We start from the raw sequence: 12352 nt of genomic DNA, 5'->3' as shown, positions 1-12352 counted from the left end.
TTTCTTCCGTTTTCTTTGGCTGCGATTCAGTCCACATGGATAAAAGCGGCCCGACCGTGCGGCCTGCGATTCCCGGCCGCGCTGAGGGTCCGGGCCGGGGCGGCCGCGGCAACAAAGCGGGACTTGTTGTGCATTCGGACTGCGGCGCGGCGAAGATTCTTGGTGTTTGCTGAGACAGCAGATGACTGGCCTCGCTCTCTCTGCCCCTTGCTCAACCGAGGCAGGACAGACTTAATTGCCTCATTAGCAAAAAGCGCCAGCAAGGAGTCGGCCTCTTCCACATTGTTCAATGTCAAGAGTGCAACCACGAGGAAAGGTTAATAGAGTAAACAGCATCTCCTTCTCCTTAATGGAAAAATTTGTGTTTTTTTAGTATGACGGGTCAGTGGCCAAAAGCTTCGTTTCACTCCACAGTGACAGAATTATGCATGTAATTTCATTTTATCCGCACACTGCATAATCTAACCTTCATTATTCCTTATTTCGGAGTATAACACAGCTTGCTGTTGCTGTGTGGTAAGTCCCAAAAGCCGTCCTCTTTTAAGCTTGGACCCGTCATGAAAGCAGAGTCATCATGCCAACTTTAATTATTTTAAGAGCCTGAATTTGCAAACTCTGCTATTTCCTCCTCTCCGGCGTCTTTGGACCCCAGACAGCGAATCAAGCCAAATGCTAACACTCTTGATTTCCCTCTTGAAGAAAGACACACAAAATAAAAAATTATGTCTGCTGCTGAGAAAAAAAAAAAGATGTGAGGTCCAAAAAAAAAAAGCCCCATGTTTAATGATTTTGAGAGACTTAAAACTCAGCCCGGCTTTCACTCACTGCTGCACCGTTCGCACGCTAAAGAGCATCACCGGCCTCATCCAGAAACCATAATAAGACAATTTCATTCAAAGTGTGACAGTTTGGACAACAACGCCAAACCATGACAGGCATCTCCAACGCAGTTCTAAGCCCCTGCCTGTCTCTTAACTTGAGATGTGGTGATCTGTAAGTCGGGCCTGACAAACTGCATGATGGGGCCAAGCTAAACAAGTGTGCGCTGAACAAGAAATGCAGGCGATGACGAAAACAAATGGAGGAAACACGCCCGTTATCCTCGCTGAACGAGCCATACGAGTTATGATTGGAGAGCCGCTGGCATCATTTCGCTGGTCTCTGAGGTACAGTCCATTACTGTAGTGAGTTTACACAACCACGCGAGCACCACTAACCCACCGCTGCAGCGAGAGAGCTTGTGTATGAGTGTTTAGTTGCAGTAACAAGCACAAACACACTCCATGTTTTTATGCCCATACAAAGCTAATGCCGCTTCCCCTCACCCTTTGCTCATGGAAAAACTCAAGTCCACTTTTGGAAAAAGGCCAAACATCGAGCCTTGTGAGACACACATACACCCAGGTTGTGGATTATATCCTCCTTATCTGCCGGGCACGTTATGACAGAGGCTATGATAGAAAATGTACAGCTGCACATCTGCATGGGCAGTATAGCGTAAAGGCTCCATTTCATCAACAAGTCAAGTCTAACGAGTCGGAAAAAACAAAGGTGCTGGTGCCATCTGTTCCGAACCACTTTGCAGGGAAAGAGGGGGAAGTGGGAGGACAAGAGAGAGGGGAGAGAGAGAGAGAGAGAGAGAGAGAGAGAGAGAGAGAGAGAGAGAGAGAGAGAGAGAGAGAGAGAGAGAGGAAAAAAAGAAGCTTTTTAGCACTGCAAATATAAACTATGCTCTGACCACAGCCTGAGCTCAACCTTTTCCGGCCTGACAGAGGGCTCTGCGCTCTATAATATGAAATACTGATGGGAGAGCTGGAGTGCAATCAGCAGCATTACGTACCTAATTTGTGGACAACCTAGCAATTGATCAATGATGTTCAGTTTACAATGTTTTCTCTGGGCAATGAAAGACCAAGCGGCTGGCATTGTGGTTGGGTAATTAAACCGTTTGTCACACAACATCCACTGCAGGAGAACCGAAGAGGCGACCCAAGACTGGGCCTAAGTTATTGCTCCCTACAGTTTCTAAGGATTTCATCTCATAAATAATGAAATAATTCATCAGCAAAATTGCATATCTTGCACAGCTTCAGAGCTAATTCCAAAAGTTGTGTTACAGTCGATAAATAGAATTAGCCCACGAAAGCCACTGCACCATCATTTCTTCCCCGACCGAAAATTAAATCATTTTCTTTCCCGACACACAGCAAAGCTCTAAAGTGGGCAGATTGCTGAGTCCTGACTTCAGCGATCATGCACTAAGAGTGGAGAGGATCCTCCAGATGGTGTTCAGGGCTCGTGCAGGTGACCGCTTTGTCTTCCGCCACTCTAATCAATGAGCACCAAATTCGCTCCCTTCCAAACACCATCCATCTTCAAGTCTTTCCAGGCTGCTCGGTGACGACCAAAAGCGGCTGAAGATAAACGTTGAAAGGGCGGGAGGGCCTCTGCTGATTAAAGCCACTCACGCTTCAGGGAAAGCCGGCAAGCAAAAGAGGAAATGGAATGAGACAGTGGAACATGCAGGTTCAAAACACCTAATGGAGTGTCCTGCTTGCTGGGCTAATAAACTACTTCAAATTGAAAGGAACAGCGGGCGTCTAACTCGAGCGACTTGGAACATTTGCTCCCGTTCGTTCAGTCAGCTACCAATTGAAGAAGGAAGAAGAAGGGAAACGAAAAAGGACAAAAAAAAAAAGAAAGTGTGCCCGGGTTGCCATTGTTTGGCGCACCACAAGTTGCTTTTATTCATCATGCAATCAATGCCGGGGATTGTATTACAGCTGAGTTCCATGCGGAGTGCAAGGAAAGTCAATGTTTTGCGCGTCGGCACCTCACTGGAATAAATGCAATCAATGCACGCCAAAGCGTTCTTTCCGTCTGCATTGCAAATCCAGAAGGAGGACATCGTGTAGTCTCAGTCTGGCTACGGGCTCGTGCTCTCTTGCTGGCTCTCATCTCAGCGGCGTGAAGGTGTTTGCATGTCCACGTTGATATTGGGGACATGATAATCCATAATCACAGTGCGAGAGGAGACACCGCACACGACGGGGGTCTGGCAGGTGCACCCCATGACCAATTAAAGCGCTAAGCGATCAGTAAGAAATGTTCAAATATTGATGGTTTACTGGCGTTCACTATGTCTCTCACTGGATGTGTCCACTGGACCGGCAGTAAAAACATCAAACTGTTCTGTCCGCTGAGTTAAGAGAAGGGTTTCTTATCATCTTGACTTGACGTGCGATCCGCGTGATCGGGCTCGGTTCACATGTAAACAGGCTTCAGGGGCGACAGAGGAAATCCGAGGAAAAGACGCACAGGCATGACCGCTGCTGAAACACAACCAATGTCACCCCTGTGCTGCTCACTGGGTGTACATTTTTTTTTTTTTTATCAAGAGTCTGCTTTTTCTTCCCTTTGTGTCATTGATGTAAGCGCTATGCTAAGCTGCTTGAAAATGGAGAAAAAGGAAACACCTCAGCAATAGGGATTTTGGTTTTTTGAGCTGTTTATTTTCCTGCACAGTTGGATTGCGCTGCAGAAACAGAGATGTACCTGGTTTCAGAGACAGTGAACATAGATCAAAAGCATGTTCTGCTCAGAGAAGACAAGCATGCCAGCTTTATTCCGCACTGCCAGTTTTCACTAAGGCAGAAAGCACTTGATAGCGCCAACAACAGGGCTGGGAGCTCTGATAGCATCGCAGGCCCCACCCCTGATAGGAAAAAAAGAGGAATAAAATCAATTTAGATGGTGTTTTTGTAAGGTGTATGAATTTTGATCACCTTTGCTCTTGCCGCTGGGGCGCACTCGGCCGGTGACAGATGCAATCCTATTTCCAACAATGTCAATATCTGCAAAGAATTTCATATCAGGGCGGACCTATAGCGGGGTGAGACAATGGGAGACACTCCCATGCTCCACCTCGCCGACAGCATCGGCGTTTATCTCACCGTTTTGTTCACTCTTTGATCTCCCCGCTCCTTACATAAAACAATCATGGACCTTGATGCAAATATTTATGCACACAAGCAGCAAATCGCTTCACATTTTCGAAGAAAATAGAAAGCTGTAATTGCACCTGCACCATTGACTTCCAAACTGCAAACACGACAGAAATCCTCCGTTTGGAGGAAATAGCCATGTCTGAAGAGATTACAGGGAACAAGGCGGAAATGCAATGTTTCAGTGTCTTACAGTGACTAACCCAGGTTTTATTAAAAGACTACTAGTTTAAGTTTTGGAGCGACGGATCCTAATTTGTCTGCTTTTTGCATCATTTATATTTCAGTTGGCATTTCATGGGCATATGAAAAATACATTCTTGAATCCATAATGTAATGCCCAAACTCTCATCCCGACACATAATCATGTTCATGACATGGTTAACTGAATCCATTCCTGCAGGCCAGAGGCAGTGGGGTCAAGTGATTCAAGGGGTGAAAGGTTATTTTGGAGCATGATTGCGATTGTCATTGCTGTCTTGTAGTTACTAGATTAAAACAAGCCCTAATGCCTCACGGTGGCAATGTGTTATTATAATGTGCTGATCAGTTTAAATGGGTTAAAAAAAGCAACTCATTTTACCTTACAATACCTTGAACAACAGCAACGAGCAACGAATCCTCATCATTTAAGAGGTCTAACACAGAAAACGTGTGACTCGTCTGCTCTCGCTAAATTAAATATGTCTTCTGAGTTTGTCGCAGCACAGAAAAATGTGTGGGCTCTGAAAGCAATCACTGTACAGTTACGCTACACAATACGTGTTGGCTTGTGACCGCTACTTTTAGCAAAGCGTTAACGTCAAAACATGCCTTATGTACTCTTCCATCAAATCGGCTAACTTCCTGTTCCTACGCTAACTTGAATAGCATAGGATAATTGCATCATGTGTCTCTTTCCAATGTTATGGTACAGAATTGATCAGGGGGGGTTGAACCATTTATCAGTCGCAACAGCCTGCGGCGTGGTGAAACACACGTGTGGCATGTTTTCAGCAATTTATTTCTGACATAAATAAAGTGTTAAGACAGAATTACTTTGCTTTAATTTGCCTTGAATTTAACAAATGACTCAAATTATTAGAAGGTTAGATTAAAGTTCTTATTTACCTAAGTAGCAAACTGTAAATAGTTTGTGTATTCCACATGTGAATATGATCTTCCTGACTACATTAAAAGGTTCTGATAAAAAACTCCAACAAAAAAAAAGAAATCTCAAGGCTCACCTATTGTATGTAACAGCTGGCAGTTGTCATATGCGTGCGTGTTAGTGAATCCGCACAACACGCCTCTGCCTATAATAGTTTGTGTATAGCAGTATGCTAGTGGAGTGTAATGTCCTGTGTATACTGTGCATGTGGCTCCAGTTAATGTGAATGTGAGCCTCTCCCGAACATCTGTCAAAGATTAGCAGCAAAGTGAAATAGGCAGTTCCTGTTCATACATTCCAAAATAATCTGGCAGTAATTTTCCCAGTAAAGGATGAAAAGGGGGGAGGGCGCATCGGTCACAAACTCCACACAAACCCTGCTCTGTCGCTGCGTGTGTCCTGTGTTTTACAAGAAGCGAGCGCCCGAAAGGCCCCCGCTTGGACAGCTTTGGATGGGCGTGGCAGAAACACACCGGGAGAACGCTGAAGAAACTATGAGACAAAGAAACGCCGCCGAGACGGCCGACGCGTTCAAGAAAGCACCCGTTCGCTCCGCCAGCTATAAAAATCAACCGGCGTAGGCCCTGAAGAAGTCGGAATAAAAGCACTTATAGTACAAAGGAGGTACACTCCCGGTTCCAAGCATGGCGTTCCAGCTTGCTGCGACCGAACAGAAAGACCGTCGGACTAAAAGCACTAAAATCAATGAAACATGAAGAATCCCTCAGGTACAAAAGGAAGGCGGTTTGTTATTCAGGGAAGCACGCTGTCATTCAAAGGCCGTACACATCATAGGGGAGCGGGGGAGGGGGGGGGGGAGTGCTTAGAAGGCAAATCAGTGTTTGTTAACGATATGGGTCAATTGTTTTGAGGACGGCTTGACCTCCGGGCTCATCCGTAGGCCTCTTCAACCACCCTGGGTGCAGGTTTTGTATTCCAGAGTGCTCTCCGTCCTTGCTGAGCCATTCAGATTTGCACACTTTTGCTTGGAGTAATAAAATCCTTTCTTGACGGGAATCTGTTTACACTTTGTTCCGCGGGTCGAATCGCTGACGTTGTAGGTGGAAGTCAGTTAATAACTATCTGGCGCCGTGCGCCGCCAGCTATTTGCGATTCTTTCCTCAACCGCCACATCTGTACTGTGCGCCCTGCTCGTATAGCTTGACTGAAATAGCCGCTTGATGCCGATTCCTTTGTACACATGCGTCGCGGCGCTTTGCTTCGCCCGCTGAACGCGTTGCTACGTCCGCGTCGCGTTCATCGAGTAAACTCCTTCGAATGGATTTCGACCCAGCCAATTAGTCATTTAAAGGTCCGCGCTTCCACAATGTGAGATGAAGGTTAACTCGCTGCAGGGCTCCACACCTAACTGACAAAGGCTTTAAATACCGCGCACGTCCGCCTCCCGCAAAGCAGATCGGCCAAAATCCTCACGCGCTCGCAGCAAAACAAAACATGTCCGAAGCTGAGCGTCTACTCAATAAAGGACGCGGCTGAGGAATAACGCGCGACAAACAGGAGAGATCGAAAAACGAAGACTTAATGTATGGTAACGAGACGTCAAATATCGAAAATGTCTCTGGGTTTGCAGGAATGTCAGGAGTGTGTGGCCGGTTGTGTGTGGGAGTGTGATTCAGGCGCAAACACATCAAGATGTCACTTCATAACCTCTGGCTCAGGAGGCTCCTGTCATCTTCACATTTCAGAGATCCTCTGCCTACCCCGGCAGACATGCTAAATATAGAATGGGGACAGAGTTTCTGTTTGGAGCCACTGCTCTCTTCATCTCCATCTAACGCGGGCGGGCGCGCACAGGCGCCACCATCTTCTCATTGTTACATACATACCGCATGTGCGACATGGACACACGAGCGTCGGCACGTCCGGAGGACTCCTCCGCCTTCCCGCCAGCACTCGCGTTGCATCGCCTCGCGGATTGAATATTAGACTCCGCCGAAGCCAGAGTGCAGAGGTTTGGATCTCACGCGAAAGCCGCTCATTCGTTCCAATTACATTTCTGTCAAGTGACTTACGCTGTGTTATTACTTCCTGGACAGTCATTTTTTAAATCCCCTCATTCAGAATCGTTTAATCGTTTCTCAAGGACAGATAGGCAATCCATCACGACGGCGTCCTTTACCTGGATGGATCCACCACGCGGTTACTCAGTTACTCCGTTTGACCTTGTTCTGTTTCTTACTTCGTATCGAGCTATGGAACTCCCTGTGGCAATTAATAGCGCTACTTATCTGTAATGTGAACAGTGGATATTACATCTCCAGCAGATATTAAATTAAGGATGTCTCAGAACTTGCAGAGGCCACAGCCAAATAAAAAGGAAATGAGCCCCTATTAATGACTATCGATTCTTTTATAATAAAACAGCCACTTCCTCTCTTAACTCGGCCCCCGGTGTTGATCTTGAACTAATATGGGCGACAGAACTTTTGGGGAAATGTCCTTCAGTCCGGTGCAGCAGGGCAGCCCAGCCTGAAGAGCTGCATCTCACCCCCCTTGGTTCAGGTGGGAAAGGCTCTTTTGGCTGACTGGCAAATCGTTTGTTCTCGGATGAGAGACACATGACCCAGGTCGCTGTACTGTACTGGACGTTGACCCTCATGGTATTGTTTTCCGCTGCATTGTTTTACTTTGTCATATCTTGTGACATGACAGGGGCACGGAGGAAATGCCTCACCATGGCAACAACAAGCCATTTAATACTCCAGGCACAGCCTGATGGCTATTTTAAGAGAAAGCGCACCGTTATTATAAATATTAGGGAATCAAATACGGCTGTATGATTTCCGCCGTGATTTCAGGAGTAGGAATTGGCCGCGTTTTCCGCTTCGTCATTGTCATCATCGGCGGCGGGGAACTGCTATTTCATCTCCATTTTTTAGCTTGAATCCCATCATATCTGATACAACCAGGCCGATGGCTGACACCAAAATACATTACGCTATGCGGTGTCCACTGCCGAGTCAGCTGCTTGCACAGGATCAGAGGCCCAGCACCACGGAGAGCACATACTGGGAATTCACTGGTTGACCAATTGTAAAGGTTGACAAGTCAGCTTGTATGCAGGTCCACATAATATCTCCATCCTTCCATTTCCTTTACCCCTTTATCTTATTCAGGGTCGCAGGGGAGACTGGAGCTTTTCCCAGAATGCATTAGGCAAGGTGCAGTGTTTTCCCCTGAAAAGGTCACCGCAGTACATAAGTAACTGAATAATGGGAGCCGGAGACCACAAACTCTGGAGGCATTCACAAGCCTTCGTCCAGCATGAGCAAATAACGCCAGCTGTATGTTTATGTAGGGAAACATGACACACAAAAGACTCTCTTTGGGTTTCTCTCCAGACTGCGACGCCACAGACAGCGAGCATCGCTCAGGCTAGAGCACGACTTTTGGACTCGAACCAAAGCAGCAGAGTCGCCAGCTCTCGGTTGCATTTTTTCCCCTCATATGACCACTTTCAACTGATGTTACTTTCACTCCGGGGCTTCCAAACTTTTTCATACCAATCATCCTTATTTGCAAAAGCTGGTTTAACTCCAGTTGCACCCGGCTGCTGTCGGGATTTCACTGCAGGTGATGAGACAGCAGAACGGAGGGTGAGACCTCTTACTGGAAGTCATCTCTACACACACACACACACACACACACACACAGTCTTTCCGTGCTACAGTAACTTCCAGTCAGTGAAGTGGCAGTGGAATTAAACAATCCCTCACTGGGATCGAAACCTGGAATGTCCATTCGTACATTACTGTGATACACTGTAGAGGTTATGAGAGCTGTGTTGGAAACAGTGTCAGCAGTAGTGGTGGTGATGCCATGAATAGACAAAAGGAGCTTCATTTATGATCATAAGAAGGTTTTACTATTAAAATGTATTTTTTTTAAAACATGATGGATCACACCAAATTCCAACATGTATTTTCATTTAAGAAAAAATATATCTGGGATACTTAACATTGGGCCAAACAGTAAGAAACAGCATAGGAAAAAATATACCTTTGTGGGGACTTTAGTCGTTACTGTACGTGGTGTTTTTCCCTTTGTTTTCTTTTGTCAAAATATAGTAAAAGGCAGTTTGTTCAACGGCAGCAGGCCTGGTTTTTGTGTGTGAAAGGATGATGGTCAATAGCTGTTCATATACAGGATCAATAGATAGGTCGCTGGTCGTGGATCGCAGATCTAAAGGGAGGGGTCAGGTGAACTTTTATCCCCTTTAATTCCCCCAAGTAGAGCAGCCTTGAAACCCGCGGTGGACTTCTGCGTTCCCATTTTTTTTTTCCAGATACGCCAACAACATAAATTTCGTAACATATGCCCAACATAAAGCGCGACCTAAAAATAAAATGAAGAAATATATATATATATATATATATATATATATATATATATATATATATATATATATATATATATATATATATATATATATATATATATAATCTGACATCATTCTGGATCGAGGCTGAAGTCATTTGCCAGATGTGTTGTTGAGGACGTTCAGAACAATGCAGATGTGTATTTACAAAGGAATCGGTCAACACAACAAGCACCGGCATCAGAGTCCGACATCGTCCGTAACAATTGAGACGAGCATGCGCCGCCGCTTCTTGAACGCATGCATTCTCTTCCACAGGAACCAGTATAGTGACTTACCCAGAAACAAAGAGCGGAATATTGCAGACATCACGGCTGGAAATCCCATATGCAACGGAGCTGGAAACAATGCGCTCAGGCTGCCTTCACATGCATTCGGCTGACCGAAGCGGCACCATCGGCGAAATAGAGGAGCGAAATCAGAGACAATGAATCTTCAGAGAGCATATAAGAGTCCAAGGACACTATATGTTGCACACGCCCGACATATCTATAATCTAAGCCTCCCAAGGAGCAGAGCAAGAAACGTGGCTCTTCCTCTTCATCGTCAGTTTCAGGCTCCGGCTACTTGGCGTCAAATCAAAGTTCCCTGGCTGTCTGGCTCTGGCGTGGGACGTGTTGTCTCCGGGTCCCCTCTGTCTCCTGCTCAGCAGTCTCTCCTCCTTTCCTCCTCCGCTGCACAAAATGCCAAAGAGGAGGAGGAGGAGGAGGCGGAGGAGAAGGGGGAGGAGGAGGAGGAGGAGGAGGAGGAGGGCGAATAGGTGGATGATGAGGGGATGCTGAAGGATGGAGACCTCTAGAGTCTGAAGTTCTCTTACACAGTCCGAGCATCCTGCAACACACACTAAAGGGCTTGTTGAGAGGATGCCCTCTTGTTAGGTGGGAGCTGATTTCATTGACATGAATGGAATTATTGTTGCTATTAATGGACAGCTTGTTATGAGAGTATATGCGACTCATATGATAGATAATAGTAAAGGGTTTATAGTGAGTCTTTGGGACTATTTGATCCTAAATTTGACTATATTATCATAAGGGGGAGTGTTATGTTAAGGTATTTTGCAATCTGATCACATGACACGATGACATTGCTTTACCATTATAATTTTAACAGTGCGCTCTATCAATCGTTTATTGACTTATCAATCGTTAATCGATGAGTTGGCAGAAAATGAAGGAGCAGCTATATTGATGTTGATTGATCAATCGCTGAATTAATCTTTGGTAATGAAAATCATAACTCTTACAATTTCAAAATGTCAAGATTTGTGCTGCCTTTCTTTGCCTCGTGTGATTCTAAAGGGAAGAGAATGATTTTTCATCTCCTTGGGCTCTGCATTATGTTCGTTTGACATTTAATGCACCAAATTATTCACACATGAATCCAGGAAATCCTCTGCAGATTCATTGATAACCAATACAGCTGTTATTCGTGGACCTGGCTTGTGTGTATGCACTTGCAGAGTGCAGATATTTGTTTTTATCTGTTTTGTTTTGCAATTTTTTTGAAGGACGTCAACTGTCAGGCTAATCTGGAATGATTTCACGTCAGCATGACCTTAATTCAAAAGCGTGCCATGTTAAAAAAAAACGCGATGCATTTTCTGGGCTATTTATACGTCGCAGGCTGTGATGACGCATCGCTTGTGATCAAAGGCACGTTAAAGATCTGTTTTTTAACCGGAAGGCATGCTTTTGCGCTCGCTTACCATTTTTTTATTTGTCGGCCAGCTTCTCAATTTTTAGGATTATTCTACCAATCGCTTCAAAGCTGTCACACAAAATGAATCCCACCACTGGGTTTGGGTTAGATATATTTAACAAGTGCAGCATCTATAAGTTGTAGGTAAACAACTTATACATCAAGGGGGAGTTGTATTGGCTGCTCTCAGACCTCGAGACAAATGACTGCCGCCTTGTCTGCGTATCAACAATCTACAGAAATAACAAAAGGATTTCCACTCGCCAGTGGCCCCCCTCACTATCTCTCTCTCTCTCTCCCTCTGTCTCTCTCCCTCTCTCTCACACACACACACTCTCTCTCTCCTCCCCTCGAGTGGCCTGCTCTTCAGCACCAGCCCTCCTCCCTTCCTTTCCGTTCCAATAACTAGATAGCTTATAAAAATGTTTCACTTACAAACACACACCGACACACACCGACACACACACACACACACACACACACACACACACACACGCACATACACACACACACACAGGCGAGGGGACCCCGTCTCTCCTTTTCTCCCGTCCTCATTGCAGACACAAAGGAACACATGCAAGCAGAGAGCAGCTGATGAGACGCAGAGACGGAGGCGACACATGAACATCATTCCACAACTTGCGAGAGGAAGAGGACGTAAGCGACGTCTTCTCTCCTGTGTGTTCGGCTGTTTCGTTCCTAACGACACTCGTCTGCGTCTTTTTCCTCTTTGCTGGTTGCTCTGTTTACCTTTTTGTATTTCCAGCTAGATATAAAAGGTCACGGTCTCATTGCAACTCATCTTCTGCACAGGTCTTTGTACTCAGGAGCCAGCGCACAGCGGAGTAAAGTATGGAAGAAAAAAAAGTACTCGAAACTGCTGCAAAATCAGCTGTCAAGCTATGATGGATGGCTGCTTGTAACAGACATGTTTGCCCCCGCAATCACCACAGTCCTACGGTAATCTGAGTTCTGATAAAACCCCTTGATTGAAAACGCACCTGATGGCCAACATGCATTACATCTATGTTCAATCCCACCCCCTGAAAGCGAGCTGCTCTGTGGCTCGATGCGGTCTGGACACAGGGGCAGAGTATG

The 12352-nt window shown here is 45.7% G+C and overlaps 1 protein-coding gene across 1 annotated transcript in view; it reads right to left on the bottom strand.

The window, feature by feature from the left end:
* Positions 1–10216, bottom strand: part of clmpb (CXADR like membrane protein b) — a 60635-nt gene extending 50419 nt beyond the window's left edge. The window contains exon 1 of the mRNA XM_068585102.1: positions 9832–10216. Coding sequence (XP_068441203.1) covers positions 9832–9880 — 49 coding nt within the window. The 5' untranslated portion in view covers positions 9881–10216. The remainder of the gene's footprint in view (positions 1–9831) is intronic.
* Between the last annotated feature and the right edge of the window lie 2136 nt (positions 10217–12352).

The sequence above is a fragment of the Clinocottus analis genome, unplaced genomic scaffold (genome assembly GCF_023055335.1).
Source record: "Clinocottus analis isolate CAN_PGR_092001 unplaced genomic scaffold, fCliAna1.0.p SCAF_2, whole genome shotgun sequence".
NCBI lineage: Eukaryota > Metazoa > Chordata > Actinopteri > Perciformes > Cottidae > Clinocottus > Clinocottus analis.
This window is presented reverse-complemented; position numbering and strand designations above follow the sequence as displayed.